Raw genomic sequence first — 26,113 nt, 5'->3', positions numbered from 1 at the left:
TGACCACCCCATTTAGCCTTTCCACTTGGATCCTTGACCCAGGTCAGTTCAGATGGAGCCATTCCCAACATTTTAGTTCTTCCTGTCCCAATACTGACATCAGTATCCCACAAAATGAACCTATCTTTCCTGCACCATTCCTTTAGTCATGTGTTTACTTCCTTAATTTTCTTATCTCTATGCCAATTTGAATGTGATTCTGATCCAGAAATTATAAACCTTGATGTCCTGTTCTTTATTTTTGTTCTCTTGCTTACTTGGTCTCAACATGGACTACAACAGCTGGATCCACACCCTTGCTCCAATATCCTTTCAAGCCTATTCACGATGCCACTTACTTCGGTACTAAGCAGACAACATTTCTGATCCTGCTTACAAAGGATGCTATCTACACCCCTAATTATAGAGTCTCCCATCACTACCACTTCTTTGTTTGCTCCCCGCTCTCGATTGTGATCATTCCGTACCATGTGCACTGGTCAGTTTGCCTATCCTCCTTATAGTTGTTTTTCTCATCGTCACAGGCAGCAAATACCACATATCTGACACGGAGGCTCCTCTAATGCTAAATTCAGGATCCCTTTACCTGCCTGATGTGTAGTCACACCCTCCTGTCCCACTGGCCAAATTTGAAGGACTTAGAGTCATAGAGATGTACAGCATAGAAACAGACCCTTCGATCCAATCCGTCCTTGCTGACCATATATCGCAACCCAAACTAGCCCCACTTGCCAGCACCCGGCCCATATCCCTCCAAACCCTTCCTATTCATATACACATCCAAATGCCTCTTAAATGTTGCAATTGTACCAGCCTCCACCACATCCTCTGGCAGCTCATTCCATACACGTACTACCCTCTGCGTGAAAAAGTTGCCCCTTAGGTCTCTTTTATATCTTTCCCCTCTCACCCTAAACCTATGCCCTCTAGTTCTGGACTCCCCGACCCCAGGGAAAAGACTTTGTTTATTTATCCTATCCATGCCCCTCATAATTTTGTAAAACTCTATAAGCTTCTGACGCTCCAGGGAAAACACCCTCAGCCTGTTCAGCCTCTCCCTGTAGCTCAGATCCTCCAACCCTGGCAACAGCTTTGTAAATCTTTTCTGAACCCTTTCAAGTTTCATAACATCCTTCCGATAGGAAGGAGACCAGAATTGCACGCAATATTCCAACAGTGGCCTAACCAATGTCCTGTACAGCCGCAACATGACCTCCCAACTCCTACACTCAATACTCTGACCAATAAAGGAAAGCATACCAAACGCCTTCTTCACTGTCCTATCTACCTACACTCCACTTTCAAGGAGCTATGAACCTGTACTCCAAGGTCTCTTTGTTCAGCAACTCTCCCTAGGACCTTACCATTAAGTGTGTAAGTCCTGCTAAGATTTGCTTTCCCAAAATGCAACACCTCGCATTTATCTGAATTAAACTCTATCTGCCACTCCTCAGCCCATTGGCCAATCTGGTCCAGATCCTGTTGTATTCTGAGATAACCCTCTTCGCTGTCCACTACACCTCTAATTTTGGTGTCATCTGCAAACTTGCTAACTGTACCTCTTATGCTCGCATCCAAATCATTTATGTAAATGACAAAAAGTAGAGGGCCCAGCGCCGATCCTTGTGGCACTCCACTGGTCACAGGCCTCCAGTCTGAAAAATAACCCTCCAGCACTACCCTCTGTCTTCTACCTTTGAGCCAGTTCTGTATCCAAATGGCTAGTTCTCCCTGTATTTCATGAGATCTAACCTTGCAGTCTCCCATGAGGAACCTTGTCGAATGCCTTACTGAAGTCCATATAGATCACATCTACTACTCTGCCCTCATCAATCCTCTTTGTTACTTCTTCAAAAAACTCAATCAAGTTTGTAGGGTCTGACCGCTTTCTGAAACACAGATTGATAGGCAAAAAGGAGCTCTGTTGCTCCTTTATTCTTGTTTCAAATATACCAAACTGTTCATGTCAAAAGGTTTTAAAGACATATTCTGAACGCACATTAACAAAACTTCAGACAACCCTGTACCCTCTCAAAACTCAAATATTATACTAAAACTAAGACCTTCCTTTCATAACAATATAAAAATAAATCAAAGTTGAAGCCACACATCACTTCACTAAGGTACCCAAGTTATCAAATATTAATAACATAACATGAACATCCATCACAAACAACACTCACTAACTGAACCATAGGAGGGGATCCCACTGTCATACCTGACTTGTGATTCCAGCTCAGTACTCACCCACACAGATATAGTTGCTCCTTGTAGCTGCAATTCCTCGTGCAAACACTGCCTCTGCTGGGAAAAGGAAAAAGGCAAAAAATTGAATTTTCCTCCATCACAGTTTCTTGGGACAGGAACGACCTACTGCAAACAATTGCAGTACATTTCATTACATTTCAAATCCACCCAGGGACTGTCAATCCTTCCGTTAGTTCAAAACCTTTTATATCCAATCATGAGGATACTAGAACTAGTAAAACCAGGGGTGGCATGATGGCTCAGTGGTGAGCACTGTTGCCTCACAGTACCAGGGATCTAAGTTCAATTATAGCCTCAGGTGTGTGGAGTTTGTACATTCTCCTCATATTTGCATGGGCTTCTTCTGGGTGCTCTGGTTTCCTCCCACAGTCTAAAAATGTACAAATTAGGTGGATTAGCCATGCTAAATTGCCCAGTAGTATCCAGGAATGTGTAGGTTAGGTGGATTAGCCATGGGAAATGCAGGGTTAGAGAGATATGGTAACGGGGAGGTTGTAAGTCTGGATGGGATGCTCTTCGGAGAATCAGTGTTGATTTGTTGGGCTGAATGGCCTGCTTCAACACTGTAGGGAATCTGTGATAAGAAAGGAAGATTCAATTGTATTGTTGTAGTATCGTACATTACCTCAAAACATCCCGCGTTGTATGAGGGAGAAGTGACATTTCAGAGGGGAGTACCGAGGAAACATTGCTCTGGTTGAGAGACAGTATTTTTTTTAAATGTAATTTAGGGGATGTAGGTTAGACTGGCAGAGCAAGCATTGTGTGTTATTCAAAATCTATTTGCCCTTGAACTGCTGCACTCCACATGTTGTACATTGACCTACAATGTCCTTAGGGAGGGAATTCTAGGAATTTGACCCAGCAACAGTGGAAGAATGGAGACATATTTCCAAGTCAGGATGGGGAATGGCTGGGGGCAGGGAGATGCAGATGATGGCATTCAAATGTACCTACTGTCCTTGTCGCCCTAGATGGAAGGTACTGTTTAAAGATCTTTGGTGAATTGCTGCAGTACATCTTGTGGATAGGTCACACTACTGCTTTTGAGGCAATACTGCACTCTTGAAGGTGGAGTCTGTCAACAGCACACAAAAAATTCCAGGGGACTATTTGAAGACGACTAGGACAATTCAGAAAAACAGAAGGAACTTATGCCTGAATACTGCAGAACTTGGACCCAATGCTCAACTGTTCCAATATAATAAGTGCTGTAGCCAAGAGCTTCATTCAGCCCTTCTGTGAGAAATGTATCCATCAACTAAAAATATTGTCAATAAAACCTTGCATAGTGCTCGGCATTGTGATGATGCTGCCCCTTTAACAAGGTTATGTTGTCCTTGTTTTTTTTTCAAGAGGGGTTGTAAAGACAGAGGTTCCAATATGTCTGGAAACACCTATTTGGCAGGGTTGTGGCCAGTTCTCCCAGTTCAGATTTTCTTCTAGTTTGGTTTAGTATTATCTGGGGACCTAGCGAAGCAGCTACTGTGAAAAGAGGTTCTATGCTTCAGCAAAATAATCCCTGACTGACTTTTCTCTGAAATCTTACTGTCTGTAAGAACTATGTTTGAATTTACCTTTTGCAAAGGGGTGTGTTTATGGGATGTTGCAAGGTTTGGAACAGCTTTGTTAAGTTGTGATAGAGTCGTTTGGGTTTTCAACTAAGTTGTTATTCTAAATTCTGTTTCCTTTTGTTTGTGTTTCACCTGTAGTGTTTAAATAAGTTGTTTTGCTTCAAGCCAAGTAGTTTGATCATCTGCATCATTCCTGGAATATCCACCTTACATCTGCCTAAAAGAACAAATAAAGTTAAGGTCTGGACTACCTTCTTAAAATGTTTTGAGGGGGTCTGGCCTAGTCCACAACAGCATAAAGCTTTTACTGGTACCTGTTGGTGCTTCTGGGGTATCCACTGCATGCCAGTACACCATGATGGAGCCATCTGACTCATACATCTGTAAAGATATTTACACATCCATTGCATTAAATATTACATTGCAATGGATCAATCCAACACATAAAAACTGCACAATCACACAATAGTAATGATCAGAATCATGAAGCCTGTTATATGGGATGGCAGTCAGAGAGACACATTGACAAGAGAGAGAGAACAAAAGTTTCAGAGCTAAATTTAATGTACAAGAAGCTTGGTAACCAAAACAACCTATAAAATTCTCTACTACAGAAAGCAGCTGATGTCAAAAATATTGAAAGTTTCAAATGAAGAATTAGATATAATTCTTAGGGCTAAAGGGATCAAAGGGTATAGACAGAAAGCGAGAGGAGGATACTAAGTACAATAATGAGCCACGAGCATATTATAGAATCATACCATACAGGAAAGACCCTTCAGCCCAGCAAGTTTGCACTGACAAAACTACTGTAAGTCTACACTAGTCCCACTTTCCAGCACTTGGCTCAAGTCACTAAATCATTATGACATTTGCAATGCTCATCCAAGTACTATTCAAATAATGTGAGGTCTCCCATCTCAATTACCCTCCCAACACCCTAGGCACTCAACACCCTCAGTGAAAATTTGAATTCTAAAATCCCCTCTAAACCTCTTGACCTTCACCTTAAAATCATGCCTTCTTGTTATTGATCTTTCAAATAAAAGGAACAGCTGCTTTTTATCCACCCTGTCCATGTCCTCAATCAGGTCTTATCTCAGTCTTCTCTGTTCAACAGAGATCAACCCAGGCTTACAGCATAGCTAAAACTGAATGGATCAGCAGGCTTAGGTGGACTACTCCTGCTTCTATTTTCTATGTTTGAAAAGGTTACTCAGTCCCTCCTCATCAAATCACTCTCCTGATCACACCCTATCTCACTGTCCCACAATTCACACTACAATCCCTCAATTTCCTCATCTAATCTTGTCCCACTTAACACTCACCACCTTCTGTCAAATGGTTGTAGAAGAGATGAATAGTTAACTGTTGAAGAATATCAATATTAATTCACATACATCACAGTTTCACTCCACTGTCTGTCTCAATAACTTCAATTCCAACTCCGAAAACAAAGAGAAATTTCATTCACTTTGACTAATGACTTCATTTGCTAGCACCTCATGAGGTGATTACAACAACAAATATTTATACAGCAAACAGCTCGAAGCACTTTACAGAAATATAATAAAAAAAACAGGGAGCTACAAAGACTTATTAGATTAGATGATCCAAAACTGGGCAAAGGGGTAGGTTTTAAAGAGTGTCTAAAACAAAGACAGCAAGGTAGAGAGGTGCAGGAGGGAATTCCAAATGTGGAACTAAAGCAGCTGAAGGCACAGCCACTACTGGTAGAACAATTAAAATTAGGGATGCACAAACTCTCAAATTGAGATCAGAACAATAACTATGTACACATCATGGGAATGGAAGAGATTACAAAAAGATTTGAATAATCAAATGAGATTAAACTGCAGATATATAAATTCATATTGAATGAATTTATAGCCTCTCCCCTACCTGAATGCCTTTCTGTGATGCCAGTACGAGGAGAATGCGCGAAGGTAACACACACCATGAAGCCTGGAAAAAGACGGAGGACAAATGTTCAGCAACAATGCATCTACTTTTATATTCTGACAATGTGGAAGAAATCATTGTAAGCTAAGGGTTAATATTTCTGTTTATTCATTTATGAATGTGGGTGTTGCTGGTTGGGCCAGTATTTATTCCCTATTCTTAGGTACCCTGGAGAGGGTAGTGGTGAACTGCTGCAGTTCATATGGTACAGTGATATAAAGGGAGGGACTCATGATTTTGACTCAGGACCAATGAAGGAATGGTGATGTATATCCAAGTCAGGATGGTGTGCAGGTTGGAGTGGAACTAGCAGATGATGGTTTATCCTCGTATTTCCTGCCCTTGTCCTTCTAGATGTAGAAGTCATTGGTTTGGAATTTGGTGTTGAAGGAGCCTGACTGTGTTGCGTTATAGTTTTATTTAATGTGGCATTATTCACATTGCCAGCACTTATTGGCCAGTTCTAATTGCCCAGAGAGTGGTGAAGAGTCAACCACATTGCTGTGGGTCTGCAGTCAGACGTTGGAAGGATGGCAGATTTCCTTCCCTAAAGGACATCAATAAATCTGCTTTTCCCACAATTGACAATGGTTTCATGGTCATCATTAGACTCTTAATTCTGAATTGAAATTCCACTACCTGTCCTGTCAGGACTTGAACTTGGATCCCCAGAACTTTACCTGGATCACTGAATTAATAGTTTCACTGCTGGCATTGTGGTGAAGGAAGAGAAAATCAAAGGTTGTGGATGGGTGCTAATCAAGTGGGCAGGATGATGTTGAGCCTCTTGAGTGCTGTTAGCCCTGTGTCGAAAAATGTGGTGCTGGAAAAGCACAGACGGTTAGGCAGCATTCGAGGAGCAGGAGAATCAATGTTTCAAGCATAAGCTCTTTATCAGGCTTGAAACGTTGACTCTCTTGCTCCTCAGATGCTGCCTGACTGGCTGTGCATTTCCAGCACCACACTTTTCGACTCTGATCTCCAGCAACTGCACTCATCGAAGCAACTGCAGAGTACCCATTATACTGCTGACTTGTGTCTTTCAGAATTTGCGGTGTGACAGGTTGTTGCAGCCACAATAGTGATGGCTTTGAATCTTTCACAGTTTGTGTGTGTCACTGGCAAGATCAGCATTTGCTGTCCATCCTTAACTACCCTCAATTTGAATGATTTGCTCAACAATTTCAGATGGCAATTAGGACTTAACCACATGTTACAGATCTGGAGTCATAGAACTGAACTAGATGGCTTTTAATAATAACCAATGGTAATTTCATGGCGAGCTGAGACATACAGAATCTTGGGCTGAGGACCAGTAGATGGAGATTAATTTAGTATGGAGTACAGGAGTTGGAAGGTCATGTTGCGGACACTGGTGAGGCCACTTTTGGAATACTGCGTGCAATTCTGGTCTCCTTCCTATTGGAAAGATGTTGTGAAACTTGAAAGGGTTCAGAAAAGATTTACAAGGATGTTGCCAAGGTTGGAGGGTTTGAGCTATTGGGAGAGGTTGAGTAGGTTGGGGCTGTTTTCCCTGGAGTGTCAGAGGCTGAGGGGTGACCTTATAGAGGTTTATAAAATCATGAGGGGCATGAATAGGATAAATAGACAAAGTCTTTTCCCTGGGGTGGGGAGTCCAGAACTAGAGTGCATATGTTTAGGATGAGAGGGGTAAGATATAAAAGGGACCTAAGGGATAATGTTTACATGCAGAGGGTGGTGCATGTATGGAATGTGCTGGCAGAGGAAGTGGTGGAGGCTGGTACAATTGCAGCACTTAAAAGGCATCTGGATGGGTATATGAATAAGAAGGGTTCAGAGGGATATGGGCCAAATGCTGGCAAGTGGGACGAGATTAATTTACTTTAAAATCACACAACACCAGTTTATAGTCCAACAGGTTTATTTGGAAGCACTAGCTTTCAGAGTGCTGATCCTTCATCAGGTGACTGTGGAGAATAAGATTGTAAGACATAGAATTTATAGCAAAAGTTTACACTCTGATGTAACTGAAATTATATATTGAAAAAGACCCAGATCGTTTGTTAAGTCTGTCATCTTTTAGAATGACCATGTTGGTTTCAGTTCTTCCATTTGTAAATCGCAAAATTTTTTTTAAAAGTTACATTCTCAAGTGCACTTTAACAACTGGTGTCATATTGGCCCACATAAGGTATTAACCCCCTGTGAGGCTGTCTGTGCCACAATGGTCAGACTGATTCTAATCTAAAAAATGGATTGACAGAATTTTACATGGATTCATGCAGTTTTTGAGCAAAGTAAAACGTAATTCTGGAAGTGTGTGTGTATGTCTAGTGCAATGGGGTCACCTGTAGCGTGACATGAACCCAAGGTCCCGGTTGAGGCCACCCTCATGGGTAATGAACTTGGCTATCAGCCTCTGCTGAGCCACTTTTTGTTGTTGCCTGTCCCGAAGTCCACCTTGGAGGACGGTCACCTGAAGGTCTGAGGTTGAATGTCCCGAACCGCTGAAGTGTTCTCCAACTGGGAAGAAAACTCCTGTCTGTCAATTGTTCTGCAGCGTCCATTCATCTGTTGCCATAGCTTCTGTTTGGTCTCGCCAATGTACCATATCTCAGGACATCCTTGCCTGCAGCGTATTAGATAGACAACATTGGCTGAGTCGCATGAGTACCTGCCACGTACATGGTGGGAAGTGTCCCCACGCGTAATGGTGATATCTGTGTCGACATTCAGACAGGTCTTGCAGCGTTTACCATGACAAGGTTGTATGGTATTGTCCTAAAAGCCGGGCAGTTTGCTGTGAACAATGATCTGTTTGAGGTTTGATGGCTGTTTAAAGGCAAGATGTGGAGATGTGGGGAAGGTCTTGGTGAAGTGCTCATCCTCATTGATAACGTGTTGCAGGCTGCGAAGAACATGGCGTAATTTTTCAGCTCCTGAGAAGTACTGGATGACGAAGGGTACCCTGTCAGTTGCAGCTCGTGTCTGTCTCCTGAGGAGGTAATTATGGTTCCTCACTGTGGCACGTTGGAACTGGCAGTCGATGAGTTAAGCATCACACTCCGTTCTTATGAGGGTATCCCTGAGTACTTCCAAGTGCCCGTCACGTTCCTCCTCATCTGAACAGATCCAGTGTATGCGTAGGGCTTGTCCATAGGGGATGGCTATTTTAATATGTTTCGGGTGGATGCTGGAGAAGTGTAGCACTGTGAAATTATCCATGAGTTTGCGGTAGAGTGTGGTGCTGAGGTGTCCATCCTTGATGGAAATGCATGTGTCCAAGAATGAGACAGATAGTAGAGTGTAGTCCATGGACAGTTTGATGGTGGGATGAAACTTGTTGATAAAACTACACAGTGATATCAGTGACTCCTCGCCATAGGTCCAGAGGAAGAAAATGTCGTCAATGTACCTGGTGTATAATGTTGGTTGGAGGTCCTGTGTAGAGAAGAAGTCTTGTTCAAATCTGTGCATGAAAATGTGAGCATATTGGGGTGCAAATTTGATCCTCATGGCTGTTCCATGTGTCTGAATGAAGAACTGGTAGACATTATGATCAAGGATAAAATGGATGAGTTGTATGAGATGTGTTTGGAGATTGGCAGTTGTTGGTGTTGAGTACTGAGGGTGTTGCCGCGATGCCGTCATTGTAGGGGATGCTGGTGTAGAGTGCTGAAACTTCCATTGTGACGAGGAATGTTCTGGGTTCAACTGGTCTGTCAGTGCTGAGATTCTGTAAGAAATTTGTACTGTTGTGACAGAAGCTGGATCCCCTATACAATGGGATTCAAAATGCCTTTGACATAGCCAGAGAGATTGTCACACAGAGTCCCATTGCCTGATACGATGGGACATCCTGGTGTATTGGCTTTGTGTATTGCTGGAAGGCTGTAGAAGTTGCCAACACGAGAAGTATGTGGGATGAGTGCATGTAGGGAACTCTGAAGAACTGGGTCCAAAGTCCTGATCAATGTGTTTAGTTCACGAGTGTGCTGTTTGGTTGGATTGGCCGGTAGTTGCCTGTAGTGTTCCTGGTTGTTCAGTTCTTGGTACACTTCCTTGCAGTAATCCTTTTTAAATATATAATTTCAGTGACATCACATTGTAAACTTTTGCTATAAATTCTGTGTCTTACAATCTTATTCTCCACAATCACCTGATGAAGGAGCAGCGCTCAAAAGCTAGTGCTTCCAAATAAACCTGTTGGACTATAAACTGGTTTTGTGTTATGTTTAACTTTGTCCAGCTGGGAATTTGTGTTGCAGACATTTCGTCCCCTGTCTAGGTGGCATCCTCAGTGCTTGGGAGCCTCCTGTGAAGCGCTTCTGTGATCTTTCCTCCGGCATTTATAGTGGTTTGAATCTGCCGCTTCTAGTTGTCAGTTCCAGCTGTCCGCTGCAGTAGCCGGTATATTGGGTCCAGGTCGATGTGCTTATTGATCGAATCTGTGGATGAATGCCATGCCTCTACGAATTCCCTGGCTGTTCTCTGTTCTCTCCGACCTCTGCAGCGGACAGCTGGAACTGACAACCAGAAGCGGCAGATTCAAACCACTACAAATGCCGGAGGAAAGATCACAGAAGCGCTTCACAGGAGACTCCCAAGCACTGAGGATGTCACCTAGACAGGGGACGAAACTTCTGCAACACAAATTCCCAGCTCGGCAAACAGAACCACAACAACGAGCACCCGAGCTACAAATCTTCTCACAAACTTTTAACTTTGTCCATCCCAGTCCAACACCAGTGTTTCCAAATAATAGATTAATTTAGGATATCTGGTCGGCATGGATGAGTTGGACGGAAGGATCTGTTTCCATGCTGTAGAGCTCTATGATTCTAGATAAATTTTGGAAAGGCAAATCCGAGCAGGAGTGCATTGGGGTGTTCTGTCAAGCAGAGAGACCTAGGGGTTCAGATAATTCTTTGAAGGTGGTGTCATAGGTAGGCAGGTGGTGAAGAGGCGTTTGATGTGCTTGCCTTCATTGGTCAGTGTATTCAGTACAGGAGTTGGGATGTCATGTTGCAGTCGTACAGGACATTACAGCAGAGAGCGTAGAACAAGGACAGCACAAGGACAGGCTCTTCAGCCCATGATGTTGTGCTGAACACAACATCAAATTAAACCAATCCCTTCTGGCTACCCTTGATCCATATCCCTGCATCTTCGTGTTCTTATCTAAAAGCCGCTTAAACACCCTGGCAGCTTGTTCCAGACTCCGACCACTCACAGCGTAAAAATAGACTTGCCCCTCACATCTCCTGATAACTTCCTCCCCTCCCACTGTAAATGCATGCCGCCAACACTTAAGACATTTCAACTAGAAAGAGAGATTCTGTCCATCAACCCTATCAATGCATCTCATAATTTTATATTTTATCAAGTTTCCCTTCCTGTGCCACTTCACAGAAAACAACCAGAGTTTGTCTAGCTTCTCCTTAAAGTTCGAACCGTCTAATCCTGTCAGCATTCTGGTAAAACTCCGCTGCACCCTCTCCAAAGCCTCCACATCCTTCTTGTAATGTGGCGACAGAATTGAATGCAATACTCTAAGTGTGTCCTAACCAAAACCTTATAAATCTGCAATATGGCATCCTGACTCTTGTAGTCAATTCCCAGACCAATAAAGGCAAGCATACCATATATCTTCTTTTCCGCCATATCTACTTGAGTGGTCATTTTCAGGGAACTATGGACTTGAACCCCTCTGATCCCTCTGTACATCAATGCTGTTCAGAGTCCTGACACTAACTGTATAATTTTCCTTAACTTTTGATCTCCCAAGGTGCAGCACCTCCCGCTTACCCGGATTAATCTCCATCTGCCATTTCTCCACCCAGACATGCAACTGATCTATATTCCGCTGTATCCTTTGACAACGTTTTACACTATCCACAACTCCACTGATCTGCAACATTGTCTGCAAACTTACTATCAACATTTTCATTCAAGTCAGCAGAACATCACTAGTCACGGACCTCCAGCCAGAAAAATACCCTTCCACCATTACCCTCTCCCAATTATGGGCAAACCAATTCTGAATTCACATGGACATATCACCATGGATCGCAAGCATCTTAATCTTCTGCATGAGCCTACCATGAGGGACCTTATTGAAAGCCTTAATTAAAGAATCCATGTAAACAACATCCATTGCTCCATCTTTATTGATCAACTTTGTCACCTCCTCGGAAAATACAATCGTTAGTAAGATATGATTTGCCCTGCACAAAGTCATGCTGACTGTACCAAATTAGGCCATGCTTTTCCAAATGTGTTTAAACCTTATCCCTAAGAATTCTTTCCAATAGCTTCCCAACCACTGACGTAAGACTCACTGGTCTATATTTTCCTGGATTATCCCTATTTTCCTTCTTGAACAGAGGAACATTACCTACTCGCCAGCCCTCCAGGACCTCTCCAGCAGCTAGCAAGGATTCAAAGAACTTGGTCAATGTGCCAGAAATCTCCTCTCTTGCCTCTTTCAATAACCTGGAGGAGATACCATCGGGGTCTGGCGACTTATCCACCCTAATGTTTTTATTTAAAAGACCCAACACTACTTCCTTCTGGATCTCAAAATGCCCCAGCATATTAGCATGCTCCACACAAATCTCACTGTTCTCCAAATCCTTCTTCTGAGTGAATACCGACACAAAGCACTCATTCAGGAAATCACTTACATCCTCTACCTCCAAGCACAAGTTCCCTCCTTTATCCTGGAGTGGTCATACATTAAAAACAAAAGGACAATTAGGGAGAAGGTATGTATAGAATGCTTTGAGATTCTCTTTAACCCTGCTTGTCCCCTCACAGCACATCACGGTAAGCGGCAGTCTACCGGTTATAAGCGATTGGCAGAGGGAGAAGTCATTGCGCCTCACTGGACAGCTACCACCTGCCTCAAGCTGGGCAGCCCCCAGCCAATTAGATGCTGTGCCACCACTTTCCGTCCGGCTCAAGGATACAAGTAACCCGAACTGCAGACTGTAAACACTGCACCAAGCACAACAAGAAGACAAAGAAAGATGCCAGCACTCAGACTGGGATGCTAGAATATACGGACCACGACCACTGGTATATCAGTTGAACTTTCAGAGATCAGCAATACACATAAGACAGCAGTGATTAATAATGAACTGCTGTGACTCCAAGTGGACACTGCAATGCTCCAAGAGACACACCTAGCAGAACCAGAAACGCTACGTAAGACAGACTATACCATCTTGTGGCAGCAGAAGGGCTCAGATGAGACCAGAAAGCATGGTACTGGCTTTGCAATGAAGAACTCGCTGCTGAAGATGGTAGAGCTGAGCGAGAACAGGACAGAGTGGATTTTCTCACTTTGACTCCACACATCCAACAGGCACGTCAACCTTGTCAGCGTCTGCCCCAACCCTTTATTCTACACAAAACGCTAAAGGATGAGTTCTATGACCAGCTCTCAATGATATTTCAGGGGATCTCAAGTCAAGAACAGTTGCTGTTACTTGGCGATTTCAAAGCCAGCGAAAGCACTGACCACGACTGCTGGCTAAGATGCCTGGGATGTTATGGGATTAGCAAACTGAATGACAACGGGCAACGATGATCAACCATGATCATATTGAATGGTGGAGCAGGCTCAAAGGGCAGAATGGCCTACTCCTGCACCTATTGTCTATTGACTGCTCGAGCATTGCACGTTCCATGAATTGTGTGTTGCCAACACCTACTTCTAGACCAAAGCTCAGCACAAAGTGTCTTGGCGACATCCCCGCTCCAAACACTGGCACCAGATAGACCTGATAATCACCAGATGCCACCACCTGAGAAACGTGTTCATGACTCACTCCTTTCAGAGTGCCAAGTGTGACATGGATCACTCTCTGGTTTACTGCAAGATCAGACTTTGCCAAAGAAGATGCATTACACCAAGCCTTCAGGCAAATAGCACGTCGATGCCAATAAGCCCCAACACCCAAACAATGTGACAGAGTTCATCAAGTCACTCGAAGATGCGCACCTTGCAGAGCTACTAGAAGGAAATGCTCAGCGGAGATGGAACTCTCTCAGCGATACTATCCACAGCAATGCACTCAAGGCCTTTGGAAAGAAACAGGGCAAGACACAGTACTGTTTGAAACTAGCTCAAGTAAGCTCGGCACTGTCATCGAAGCAAAGCGCGTTGCATTACTAGAGCACCAACGCCACCCCACCCAGGCAACACTGTAAGCGCTAAGGTCAGCAAGAGGCAAGGCCCAGAAAACAGTCAGACACTGTGCAAATGATTACTGGCTACAGCTATGCAGAAGCATTCAGTCATCATTTGACACAGGCAACATCTGTGGAGTGTATGAGGGGATCAAGAAAACCATCTGTCCAACCCAGAGGGAGACAGCACCACTGAAAACCATAACAGGAGAGACCATCAAGGACAAAGGCAAGCAGATGGAGAGATCGGCGGAGCATTACTCCGAACTCTACTCCAGAGATAACAGTATCCTGGACAGCTTGCTAGACGCCGTGGAATGTCTGCCTAACATGGAGGAACTGGATGCATTGCCGACTGCCGAAGAGCTAAGCAAAGCAATAGACAGCCTGCCTATTAGGAAGGCACCAGGTTTGGTGGCAACAGAGCAGAAGACATAAGTTACATGGACTTCAGTAAGGTGTTCGACAAGGTTCCCCGTGGGAGACTAGTTAGATCTCATGGAAAACAGGGCGATTTAGCCATTTGGATACAGAACTGCCTCAAAGGTAGTGGTGGTAGTGGAGGGTTGTTTTTCAGACTGGAGACCTGTGACCAGTGGAGTGTCACAAAGATCAGTGCTGGGTCCACTACTTTTCGTCATTTATATAAATGATTTGGATGTGAGCATAAGAGGGAAAGTTAGTAAGTTTGCAGATGACATCAAAATTGGAGTTGCAGTGGATAGCGAAGAAGGGTACCTCAGAGTACAAAGGGATCTTGATCAGATGGACCAATGGAATGAGGAGTGGCAAATGGAGTTTAATTTAGATAAAAGTGAGGTACTGCATTTTGGGAAAGCAAATCTTAGCAGGACTTATACACTTAATGGGAGATAGGGCAGTGCAGAAGGCATTTGGTATGCTTTTCTTTATTGGTCAGATTATTCCGTACAGAATTTGGGAGGTCATGTTGCAGCTGTACAGGATTTGGTTCAGCCACTGTTGGAATATTGCATGCAATTCTGGTCTCCTTCCTATGGGAAGGATGCTGTGAAACTTGAAAGGATTCAGGAAAGATTTACAAGGATGTTGCCAATGTTGGAGGATTTGAGTTATAGGGAAAGGTTGAATAGGCTAGGGCTGTTTTCCCTGGAGCGTCGGAGACTGAGGGGTGACCTTATAGAGGTTTACAAAATTATGAGGGGCATGGATAGGGTAAAGAGACAAGGTTTTTTTTCCCTGGGGTGGGGGAGACCAGAACTAGAGGGCATAGGCTCAGGTGAGAGGGCAAAGATGTAAAAGCGACCTAAGGGGCAACTTTTTCACGCAGAGGGTGGTGCATGCGCAGAATGGGCAGCCAGAGAAAGTGGTGGAGGCTAGTACAATTGCAACATTTAAAAGGTGTCTAGATGGGTATATGAACAGGAAGGGTTTAGAGGGATATGGGCCAGGTACTGGCAGGTGGGATAGGTTGGGATATTTGGTTGGCATAGACGAGTTGGACGGAAGGGTCTGATTCCGTTCTGTACATCTCTATGACTCTAAGAGAAATGCAGATAACGACTTTACATCGCCTTTATTGACCTCACAAAGGCCTTCGACCTTCTGAGTAGAGACAGCCTGTTCAAAATCCTTGCCAGGATGGGTTGTCCCCCGAGGCTCCTCAGGATAGCTGCCAATCCACACAGGCATGAAGGGCATCGTTCAGTTTGATTGCTCTTCTTTGGAGGCCTTCAACATTCACAGCGTGTAGAGCACGGCTGTGCGCTTGCCCCCACCCTGTTTGGCATCTTCTTTGCAGTCATTCTGAAGCAGGTCTTTGGAACATCAACTGATAGTGTCTACCTCCACACCAGATCGGATGTGAGGCTGTTCAGTCTGTCCCGGCTGAAGACGAAAAACCAAGGTTCGTGAAGTACTTGTCAAGGGCATGTTTGCAGACGACGCAGCACTGGTAACACACATCTGCATTGCCTCATGAACAGCTTCTCAAGAGCCTGCCAGGACTTCGGCTTGACCATCAGCCTGAAGTCAACCAATGTGTTGGGTCAAGGCGTTGAGCACGCCCCTGCCATTACCATCAACAAACTACGAGCTGGAAGTAGTCCACAAGCTTATATACCTTGGCTCCACCATCACAGACAGTCTCTCCCTCGACTCCAAAATCAACAGACGGCTCAGATGAGCAGCCTGGCTTGCTGTGTTCTTCCAGCCTCCTGCATGTCTACTTTGGATTCCAGCATCTGCAGTTATTTTCCTTGTACCATTTTTATGGGCATTAGTTATTTCTTTATTCATTGCCTGCCCCAATGTGATGTTATTATTTGGCAGCCTATAGACTATGCTTATCAGTGACATTTTCTTCTTAGAATTTCTAATTTCTATCCAAATGGATTCAACCTTTTTCTCCATAGAACCTATATCATCTCTCACCACTGCGCTGATGCCATCCTTAAATATCAGAGATATACCAACTCCCTTATCCTCCTATCTGTCCTTCCAAATAGTCTGATACCTTTGGCTATTTAACTCCTAGTCATGACCATCCTGCAACCATGTCTCTGTATTGGCTATTAAGTCATACTCATTTGCGCTGTGAACTCACCTAGCTGATTTCAAATGCTACAAGCATTCAGGTAAAGTGCCTTCATGTTAGTATTTGTACCCTCTTTTGCATTCTAACATCTCGATTAATAATATCTCCCGAGTTATTTTTCCTTTTAATCTTAGAGTCATAGAGATGTACAGCACAGAAACAGACCCTTCACTCTAACTCATCCATGCTGACCAGACATCCTAAATTAATCTAGGCCTATCTGCCAGCATTCGGCTTGTATCCCTCTAAACCCCTCCTATTCATAAACCCATCCAGATGTCTTTTAAATGTTGTAATTGTAACAGCCTCCACCACTCCCTCTGGCAGCCCATTCCATACATGCACTACCTTCCATGTGAAAAAGTTGCCACTTAAGTCCCTTTTAAATCTTACTCCTCTCACTCTAAATCTATGCCCTCTAGTTCTGGACTCTCCCACCCCAGGGAAAAGACCTCATGATTTTATAAACCTTTGTAAGGTCACCCATTAGCCTCTGACAATCCAGGAAAAACAGCCCCAACCTATTCAGCCTCTCCCTATAACTCAAACCCTTTCAAATTTCATAATACCCTACCTAGAGAAGGGAGACCAGAATTGCATACAACATTCCAAACGTGGCCTCACCAATGCCCTGGACAGCTGCAACATGGCATCCCAACTCCTACACACAATGCTCTGGCCAATAAAGGTTCTTTCCTGAATCCTTTCAAGTTTCCTAGGATAAGTTTCACAGCATCCTTCCCATAGGAAGGAGACCAGAATTGCACCACTATCCTATGTACCTGCGGCTCCACTTTATTTCATACGTCTGCCATGCAGTTAAACTCTCCTGCACACACACTAACCTGCTGCTTTCCTTTCTATTTACCTTTACACTTGCTGTCATTTTTTTTCCCTTTCCCTTCGCCCCAAATCACTTGTGACTACCCTATTTGTCCTTTTCGCGAGAACACTGGTTCCAGATAAGTTCAGGTGGAGACCGTCCCATCGATACAGATCCCTCCTGTTCCAAAAGTGATGCCAATGCCTTATGAAATAGAACCCCTCTTTCCCACACCACTCCTTTAGCCATGTGTTTACTTCCTTAATTTTCTTATCCCTATGCTAATTTGCTCAGGTAGTAATCTGGAGATTGGTAAGGATGACGTCAAATATGTTCTTACCTCCTGTTGGTTCCCTCACAACCTGTTGCAGACTCAAGTTTAGTAGCAATGTCCTTTAGAACCTGATCAACTCAATCAGCAGTGCTGCTGCCAAGCCATCCTTGGTAGTGGATACTGAAATCCCCCACCCAGAATACATTTTGTGCCCATGTCACTCAGTGCTTCCCCCAAGAGCTGTTCAACATGAAGGAATACTGAAACATCAGCCGAGGGAGGACAGTATGTAGCAATCAGCAAGCAAGTGGTTTCCTTGCCCACAATTATGCCTATGAGGCTTCATGGAATCTGGAGTCAATGTTGAGGACTCCCACAGCAACTCCACCCATACCTCTGCTGGGTCTGTCCTGCCAGTGGGACAGGGCATATCTAGGGATGGTGACAGAACAGTACAGGCCCTTCAGCTTTGATATTGTGCTGACCTTTCATCCTACTCTAAGATCAAACTAACCTACATACCCTACATTTTACTACTATCCATGTGCCTATCCAAGAGTTGCTTAAACATCCCTAAATGGTGGTGGTGTCTGGGACATTGCATCAAAAGGTATGATTCCACAAGTGTGACTATGTCAGGCTGTTGCTTGACAAGTCTGTGAGACAGCTCTCCCAATTTTGGCACTAGCCCCCAGATATCTGTAAGGAAGAGTTTGCTAGCTCAGTCACATGTAGACCACGCCAGGTGAGGATGGCAGATTTCCTTCCCTGAAGAACATTGGTGGATTTGAGATTTTGGAGAAGATTTGTAGCTCAGATTGTGGATCATTAGTGGGTATTGATAATGAGTTCTTCCGACAATCAAAAATGGTTTCATTGTCATCAGTAGATTCTTAATTCCAGATTATTTTCACTGAATTCAAATTCCACCATCTGCCAGGGTGAGATTCAAATCCAGGTAAATTGCCAGTTTGATAACTGTTTCAACATTGAATACTAAACCTTCATGGAATCTAATGGACTGTATTACAAGTATTTGGATTGTACACATCTTGCATGAATTCCAAAGTCACCTGTCAACGTAAACAGTTTCTGTGGACCTCCAGAGACTTTTCCTTACTTATTATAGACTGAGACTTTTCCTTTTCTCAGGACTTTGAATAAGTTAATAATTTGTGAATAACTAGAGAGAGCAAAACCAAAACCAAGTCCAGCAGCTTCCAAAACATTGCCTCCTGCCCAAAGACCTAATCAAAATCAGTTCCTTCTTTGTTTTTTTCACTCCATTGTTGAGGGGAAAAGAATCTGCAGTTATGACCCTGCAGTTGAGCTGTGTAGGTCTGCAGTCCTGATCTGAACAACTTAGTTGTGTTTCACTAGCTAGGGATTCACCATGCAACTATTGCAAACAGAGTGAAAACATGGTTGCTGGGTTAGAAGCGGCTTTTGTGCAGACCCCTGGGAATCAGTAGTGAAAGTTGCAAACAGGGCGAGCAGGCTAATCACCATGCAAGGTCCCTCAGAACAGCTTTGCATATTGGAAAGAATATTGATTAAGGGGTGGTTGCTTATTGGAACATAGGAACAGGGGAAGGCCATCCTGCCAATACAGCCTGCTCTGCCATTCAATACAATCTTAGATGATTAAACACTTCAATATCTTTTATCCACCACATCCCAATAATCCTGTATGCTACGTAGTGTGTACCTCTGTAAATGAATGTTCATGCAAGCATGTAATGATGGTTTAAGTCCTATCCTTCACTAAAAGGCTTTTTAACATATATGATGTGGAGGTGCCGGTGGTGGGCTGGGGTGGACAAAGTTAAAAATCTCAAACCAGGTTATAGTCCAACAGGTTTATTTGGAAGTACAAGCTTTCAGAGCACTGCTCTTTCATCAGGTAGCAAGTGGAGCAGGATCATAGGACACAGAATTTATAGCAAAAGATCATAGTGTCAAACAACAAACGATATATTGAACAAACCTAAATTGCTGTTAAGTCTTTCATCTTTTGGACGGAATACAGACTCTAACCTCACACCTTTAATGCACTGTCTGAGCTAAGATGTCACCCTTTTTCATAAAACCTTATCTCGGGAATGTGATTTGAAAGAAGTTATGGGAATTACATTTAATGAATTGAAACATGTAACCTATTCTAAAAGGTGAAAGGCTTAACAGCAATCTAGGTTTGTTCAGTAGAATAAATAGACAAAGTCTATTTAGGACGGCATGGTGGCTCAGTGGTTAGCACTGCTGCCTCACAGCACCAGGGCTCCAGGTTCAATTGCAGCCTCAGGTGACTATCTGTGGAGTTTGCACATTCTCCCTGTGTCTGCGTGGGTTTCCTCCGGGTGCTCCGGTTTCCTCCCACAGTCCAAAGATGTACCAGTCAGGTGAATTGGCCATGCTAAATTGCCCACAGTGTTAGGTGCATTAGTCAGAGGGAAATGGGTCTGGGTGGGTTACTCTTCGGAGGGTCGGTGTGGACTGGTTGGGCCGAAGGGCTTGTTTCCACACTGCAAGGTATCTAATCTAAAGTCTTTTCCCTGGAGCGGAGGAGTTCAGAACTACAGGGCATAGATTTAGGGTGAGAGGGGAAAGATATGAAAGAGACCCAAGGGGCAACGTTTTCACACAGAGGGTGGTGCATGTATGGAATGAGCTGCCAGAGGAAGTGGTGGAGGCTGGTATAATTACAGCATTTAAAAGGCACCTGGATGGGTATATGAAAAGGAAGGGTTTGGAAAGATATGGGCTGGGTGCTGGCCAGTGAGACTAGATTGGGTTGGGATATCTGGTTGCATGGACGAGTTGGTCCGAAGAGTCTGTTTCCACGCTGTACATCTCTATGACTCTATATCACATCAGTTGTCCGACACTATGATCTTTTGCTATAAATTCTGTGTCCTATGAACCTGCTCCACTAGCTACCTGATGAAAGAGCAGCACTCCAAAAGCTTCTACTTCCAAATAAACCTGTTGGATCTGGTGCTCTTCTTGCATATAGTAAAAACCACTGACAATCTGTCATTTCATAACCTGAAGGTATAATACCACAAGCTCTGGCATGCTGGTAAGAAGTGTCAAGACTAAAGGTGACGTGCAAAATTGTACATCACAGGCTGGGACACGTGAAAGGAACAAGCTCTGGTCATCCAGTGGCTTCTGTGCAGACCGAGAGCCTTCAGCTGAACCTAATTTTGGAAATTGAAAGGAATTCAAGTGATGTAAGCAGTCTGTCCATACCTGTATGATTAAGGAAGTACCATGTACCATGCCTCCCTCCTTTGACTGCAACTGCCTGTGCGAGAGATTCAGACCATCAGTGGAAGCACTAACCATGTTCACCACACTGCCATGGATGACAGCAAAGTAAGTGAGGTTCTTAGCAGTGATAGGCAGAATACTGAGATTGTTGTAGAGAGCAGAAGCACTGCTCTTAATCTGAATGCTCTTCTCCCTCTTGTACATCCTGCAACAACAATCGATAAAATCTTCTTTAGGATAATATAGTTGCAAAGAATTCAACATGAACAGGAAACCTTTTAGTTTATTCTTTAATCAAAACATCAGTAAACCCTTCAACCCCCTCAAAACTGTCTTGCCATACAAGATTACACTAAGAGCACAATGTAGAGGAGTAGAAGTAGAGTCAAGATTAGAGTGGTGCTGGAAAAGCACAGCAGGACAGGCAGCATCCGAGGAGCAGGAAAATCGATGTTTCGGGCAAAAGCCCTACATCAGGAGCAGAAGTAGGCCGTACAGCCCATTGAGTTTGTTCCACCATAATGGCTGAGACATAATGGCTGATCTGATAAATCCTCAACTCCACCTATCTACCTTTTCCCCACAACCTTTGATTTGCTTACAGATTAAAAATATGTCTATTTCAGCCTTGAATATATTTTATGACCCAGTTTCAATAACACTTTGTGGTAAAGAATTCCACAGATTCACTACTCTCTAAGAAAAGAAATTTCTCCACATCTCTGACATGGAAAGGATAAATAGACAAAGTCTTTCCCTGAGGGGGGGGGGGGGGGGGGGGTGAAACCAAAACTAGAGGGCATAGGTTTAGGGGGAGAGGGGAAACTTTTTCACACAGAGGGTGGTATGTGTATGGAATGAGCTGCCAGAGGAAGTGGTGGAGGCTGATACAATTGCAACATTTAAAAGGCATCTGGATGGGTACATGAATAGGAAGGGTTTGGAGGGATATGGGCCGGGTGCTGGCAGGTGGGACTAGATTGGGTTGGGGTATCTGGTCGGTATGGACATGTTGGACCAAAGGGTCTGGTTCTGTGCTGTACATCTCTGTGACTAAATGACTATAACTAGAAATAGTTACCAGTCACACTCACCAACCAGCTGCTTTATTTAGGCAAAAGTAACCTCTCTCCTCCTCCTACTGAATCCCTTGACATGCCAACCTCCAGGAATCTATCCTACTTACAGTATCTGGTGCTAAGTCACACACAGTTAGCGACTGCTTGCTGCATTCAACATAAAAGGATGAAATGGGAGCACCCAGTGGAAACCTATGCAGACACAATGGGACTGTGTAAACTCCACACAGTTAGTCACCCAATGCTGGAAATGAACCAGAATCCCTGATGCGGAGAGGCAGCAGTGCTAATCACTATCCCACTGTGCCACACTTTTCAACACAATACAGGCCCCTCTATAAATAAACCCAAGAACAAAGAAATCCCTGTAATTAAACCCCAACACAGAGCCCCCCCATAATTAAATGCCGATAGAGTCCCTATGTAATTAAACCCCAAGAGCCCCCCATAATTAAACCGCAACACAGAGCCTCTTTTAAATAAACCCTAAACACAGAACTATGTATAACATGCATGATCCTATCAGTTCCCATCTCCTTGTATCCATTAGTGCTCATATAGTTCTTGTAGTGAAAGGGATCGTAGGATATCGGGGGGGGATTAGAGCATTAAACTCGATAATCAGCCACAATCGTACGGAATGGTGGAGCAGACTCATGTGGTCAAATGGCTACTCTTGCTCCTGTCTTTTCTCTTTCTCCATAAACCTGCTCAAATCTTGCAGCTACAGAATCTAAACTTTGGATTTCACTTCAATGCCAAATGTGAACTGAATTAGGAATAGGAATCAGTTCTGAAGAATGGTCACTGGACCAAAATATTAACTCTACTTCTCTCCACAGATACTGACAGACCTGCTGAGTTTCTCCAGCAATTCTATTTTTGTTTCTGATTACCAGCATCTGCAGTTCTTTAGTTATTTTTGTTTAGGCTAAATCAGGTTCCTACAAATTAAAGATTTAGATATTTCCTTAACTAACAAATACATAGACTCAGTCCAAACTGAGTGGAGAAGTTCTGATTTTCAGTTAGGCATAGACAGAGAAAATTGGCACAAGCGTAGGCAATTTGGGCCCTTCAAGACTGCACCACCATTCAATATGATCATGCAATCTCAATATTCCAATCCTGCTTTCTCTCCACATCCCTTGACCCCTTTAGCTGAAAGAGCCACATCCAGCTTAAATATATCTAAAGAACTGACCCCAACACCTTTCTGTAGGAGAGAATTCCACAGGTTCACAACTCTGAGTGAAGAAATTCTTCCTCATCTCAGTCCTGGATGGCTTACACCCTTACTCTTAGACTGTGACACCTAGTTCTGGACTTCCCCAGTCTCTCTCTCTCTCCCCCCCGACTCTGGGAGGGGGGGGGGGGGTCAGTCTCTCCCTCGCTCTCTCTCTCTCACACATTCTGGGAGTGTGTCAGTGTCTCTCCCTGTCTCTCAGGGGGTCAGTCTCTCTCTGGGAGGGGGTCAGTCTCTCTGTCTGTTTGTCTCTCTCTCTCTTTATTGTCTCTGGGGAGGAAATCAGTCTCTCTCTCTGGGTTGGGGGTAAGTCTCTCTGTCTCTCTCGCTCACTCTCTCTGTGGCTGGGGGTGGGGGGTGGGGGGGGGGGGGGGGGGGGGGAGAGTCAGTCTCGCTCTCTCTCTCTGTCTCTAAATGGGGTCAGTCTCTGTCTCGCTCTTTCTCTGTGTCGGGGGGGGTGGGGGTGGGGTGGGGTGGGGGTGAGTCAGTCTCTCTCTCTCTCTCTCTCTGTCTCTAGAAGAGGGTCAGTCTCTCTCTCCCTGTGTCTGGGTGGGGGTGGAGGGGAGCTGGTCTCTCTCTCTGTGTCAGGGGGCGGGTGGGGTGGGGGTGAGTCGGTCTCGCTCTCTCTGTCTCTCTCCCTGTGTATGGGGGTGGGGTGGGTCTTTCTCTCTCTCTGTCTCTAGAAGAGGGTCAGTCTTTCTCCCTGTGTCTGGGGGGTGGGGGTGGGTCTGTCTCTAGAAGAGGGTCAGTCTTTCTCCCTGTGTCTGGGGGGTGGGGGTGGGTCTGTCTCTAGAAGGGGGTCAGTCTAACTCCCTGTGTCTGTGGGGGTGGGGGTGGGTCAGTCTCTCTCCCTGTGTCGTGGGGGTGGGTCTGTCTCTAGAAGGGGGTCAGTCTCTCTCCCTGTGTCTGGGGGGTGGGGGTGGGTCTGTCTCTAGAAGGGGGTCAGTCTCTCTCCCTGTGTCTGGGGGGTGGGGGTGGGTCTGTCTCTAGAAGGGGGTCAGTCTCTCTCTGTCTCTCTCCCTGTGTATGGGGGTGGGGTGGGTCTTTCTCTCTCTCTGTCTCTAGAAGAGGGTCAGTCTTTCTCCCTGTGTCTGGAGGGTGGGGGTGGGTCTGTCTCTAGAAGAGGGTCAGTCTTTCTCCCTGTGTCTGGGGGGTGGGGGTGGGGGTGGGTCTGTCTCTAGAAGGGGGTCAGTCTAACTCCCTGTGTCTGTGGGGTGGGGGTGGGGGTGGGTCTGTCTCTCTCCCTGTGTCTGGGGGGGGTGGGGGTGGGTCTGTCTCTCTCCCTGTGTCTGGGGGGTGGGGGTGGGGGTGGGTCTGTCTCTCTCCCTGTGTCTGCGGGGTGGGGGTGGGTCTGTCTCTCTCCCTGTGTCTGCGGGGTGGGGGTGGGGGTGGGGGTGGGTCTGTCTCTCTCAGAAAGACAGAAAAGGCCTGTGGATGCTGTAAATCAGAGATAAAGTTGCTCCCGCGGGTCTGAGGAAGGGTCGCTCGACCCCGAACGTTAATCTACTTTCTCTCCAGCGGCGGAGGTTTTCCGGCGAGGGTCACTCACTCCCTTCCCCTCTCACGGTGCTGCTAACGGTGCTAGTCGCTGAGGTGACGGTGCCTCTTCACTACTCTCCCCCAGGCCGCTGTTTCCATGGCACCGGCCGCCCGGTGACGTCACACGTACAGGCGGGCCATCAGCGTCATTGCGTCATTGGGCGGGGCGTTTCCAGGAGACGGCGGAGAGTCAGGTAAACGCTGCACATTTTCAGAGAGGGGTGAATACCCCATAGAGAGGGTAACTACCCCAGAGAGAGAGAGAGAGAGAGAGGGTAAATACCCCAGAGAGAGAGAGAGAGAGGGGGGGTAAATACCCCAGAGAGAGAGAGAGGGGGTAAATACCCCAGAGAGAGAGAGAGAGAGAGGGTAAATACCCCAGAGAGAGAGAGAGGGTAAATACCCCAGAGAGAGAGAGAGAGAGAGGGGGTAAATACCCCAGAGAGAGAGAGAGGGTAAATACCCCAGAGAGAGAGAGAGAGAGGGTAAATACCCCAGAGAGAGAGAGGGTAACTACCCCAGAGAGAGAGAGAGAGAGGGTAACTACCCCAGAGAGAGAGAGAGAGAGAGGGTAAATACCCCAGAGAGAGAGAGAGAGGGTAACTACCCCAGAGAGAGAGAGAGAGAGAGGGTAAATACCCCAGAGAGAGAGAGAGAGGGTAACTACCCCAGAGAGAGAGAGAGAGAGAGGGTAAATACCCCAGAGAGAGAGAGAGAGAGAGAGAGGGTAAATACCCCAGAGAGAGAGAGAGAGGGTAACTACCCCAGAGAGAGAGAGAGAGAGGGGGTAAATACCCCAGAGAGAGAGAGAGGGTAAATACCCCAGAGAGAGAGAGAGGGTAAATACCCCAGAGAGAGAGAGAGAGAGAGGGTAAATACCCCAGAGAGAGAGAGAGAGAGGGTAACTACCCCAGAGAGAGAGAGAGAGAGGGTAACTACCCCAGAGAGAGAGAGAGAGAGAGGGTAAATACCCCAGAGAGAGAGAGAGAGGGTAACTACCCCAGAGAGAGAGAGAGAGGGTAACTACCCCAGAGAGAGAGAGAGAGAGAGAGGGTAAATACCCCAGAGAGAGAGAGAGAGGGTAACTACCCCAGAGAGAGAGAGAGAGGGTAACTACCCCAGAGAGAGATAGAGAGAGAGGGTAAATACCCCAGAGAGAGAGAGAGAGAGGGTAAATACCCCAGAGAGAGAGAGAGAGGGTAAATACCCCAGAGAGAGAGAGAGAGAGAGAGAGGGTAAATACCCCAGAGAGAGAGAGAGAGAGGGGTAAATACCCCAGAGAGAGAGAGAGAGAGGGTAAATACCCCAGAGAGAGAGAGAGA

At 45.2% G+C, this 26,113-nt stretch overlaps 2 protein-coding genes across 7 annotated transcripts in view; one reads left to right on the top strand and one right to left on the bottom strand.

Moving 5' to 3' along the window:
• The window catches only part of wdr54 (WD repeat domain 54), a 76,031-nt gene extending 51,120 nt beyond the window's left edge, over positions 1-24,911 (bottom strand). Inside the window, exons 1-5 of one of the 4 annotated variants that reach the window (XM_072578801.1) lie at positions 24,802-24,911; positions 20,907-21,132; positions 5,745-5,807; positions 4,157-4,223; positions 2,248-2,304 (exon numbers count right to left, since the gene is read on the bottom strand). In XM_072578801.1, coding sequence (XP_072434902.1) covers positions 2,248-2,304; positions 4,157-4,223; positions 5,745-5,807; positions 20,907-21,131 — 412 coding nt within the window. In that variant the 5' untranslated portion in view covers position 21,132; positions 24,802-24,911. Of the gene's footprint in view, positions 1-2,247; positions 2,305-4,156; positions 4,224-5,744; positions 5,808-20,906; positions 21,136-23,210; positions 23,339-24,759 lie in introns of those variants that run through there. The other 3 variants (XM_072578792.1, XM_072578820.1, XM_072578811.1) reach the window with 3 other exon arrangements.
• Positions 24,912-24,950: 39 nt separating this feature from the next.
• LOC140481975 (uncharacterized protein C2orf81 homolog) overlaps positions 24,951-26,113 on the top strand; it is a 42,629-nt gene continuing 41,466 nt past the window's right edge. For 2 of the 3 annotated variants that reach the window (XM_072578776.1, XM_072578756.1), the window contains exon 1: positions 24,951-24,985. The gene's annotated coding sequence lies outside the window, so the exon portion shown is untranslated. The remainder of the gene's footprint in view (positions 24,986-26,113) is intronic. The other variant, XM_072578767.1, reaches the window with a different exon arrangement.

This window comes from Chiloscyllium punctatum, chromosome 1, assembly GCF_047496795.1.
Source record: "Chiloscyllium punctatum isolate Juve2018m chromosome 1, sChiPun1.3, whole genome shotgun sequence".
In the NCBI taxonomy this organism is placed as follows: domain Eukaryota; kingdom Metazoa; phylum Chordata; class Chondrichthyes; order Orectolobiformes; family Hemiscylliidae; genus Chiloscyllium; species Chiloscyllium punctatum.
This window is presented reverse-complemented; position numbering and strand designations above follow the sequence as displayed.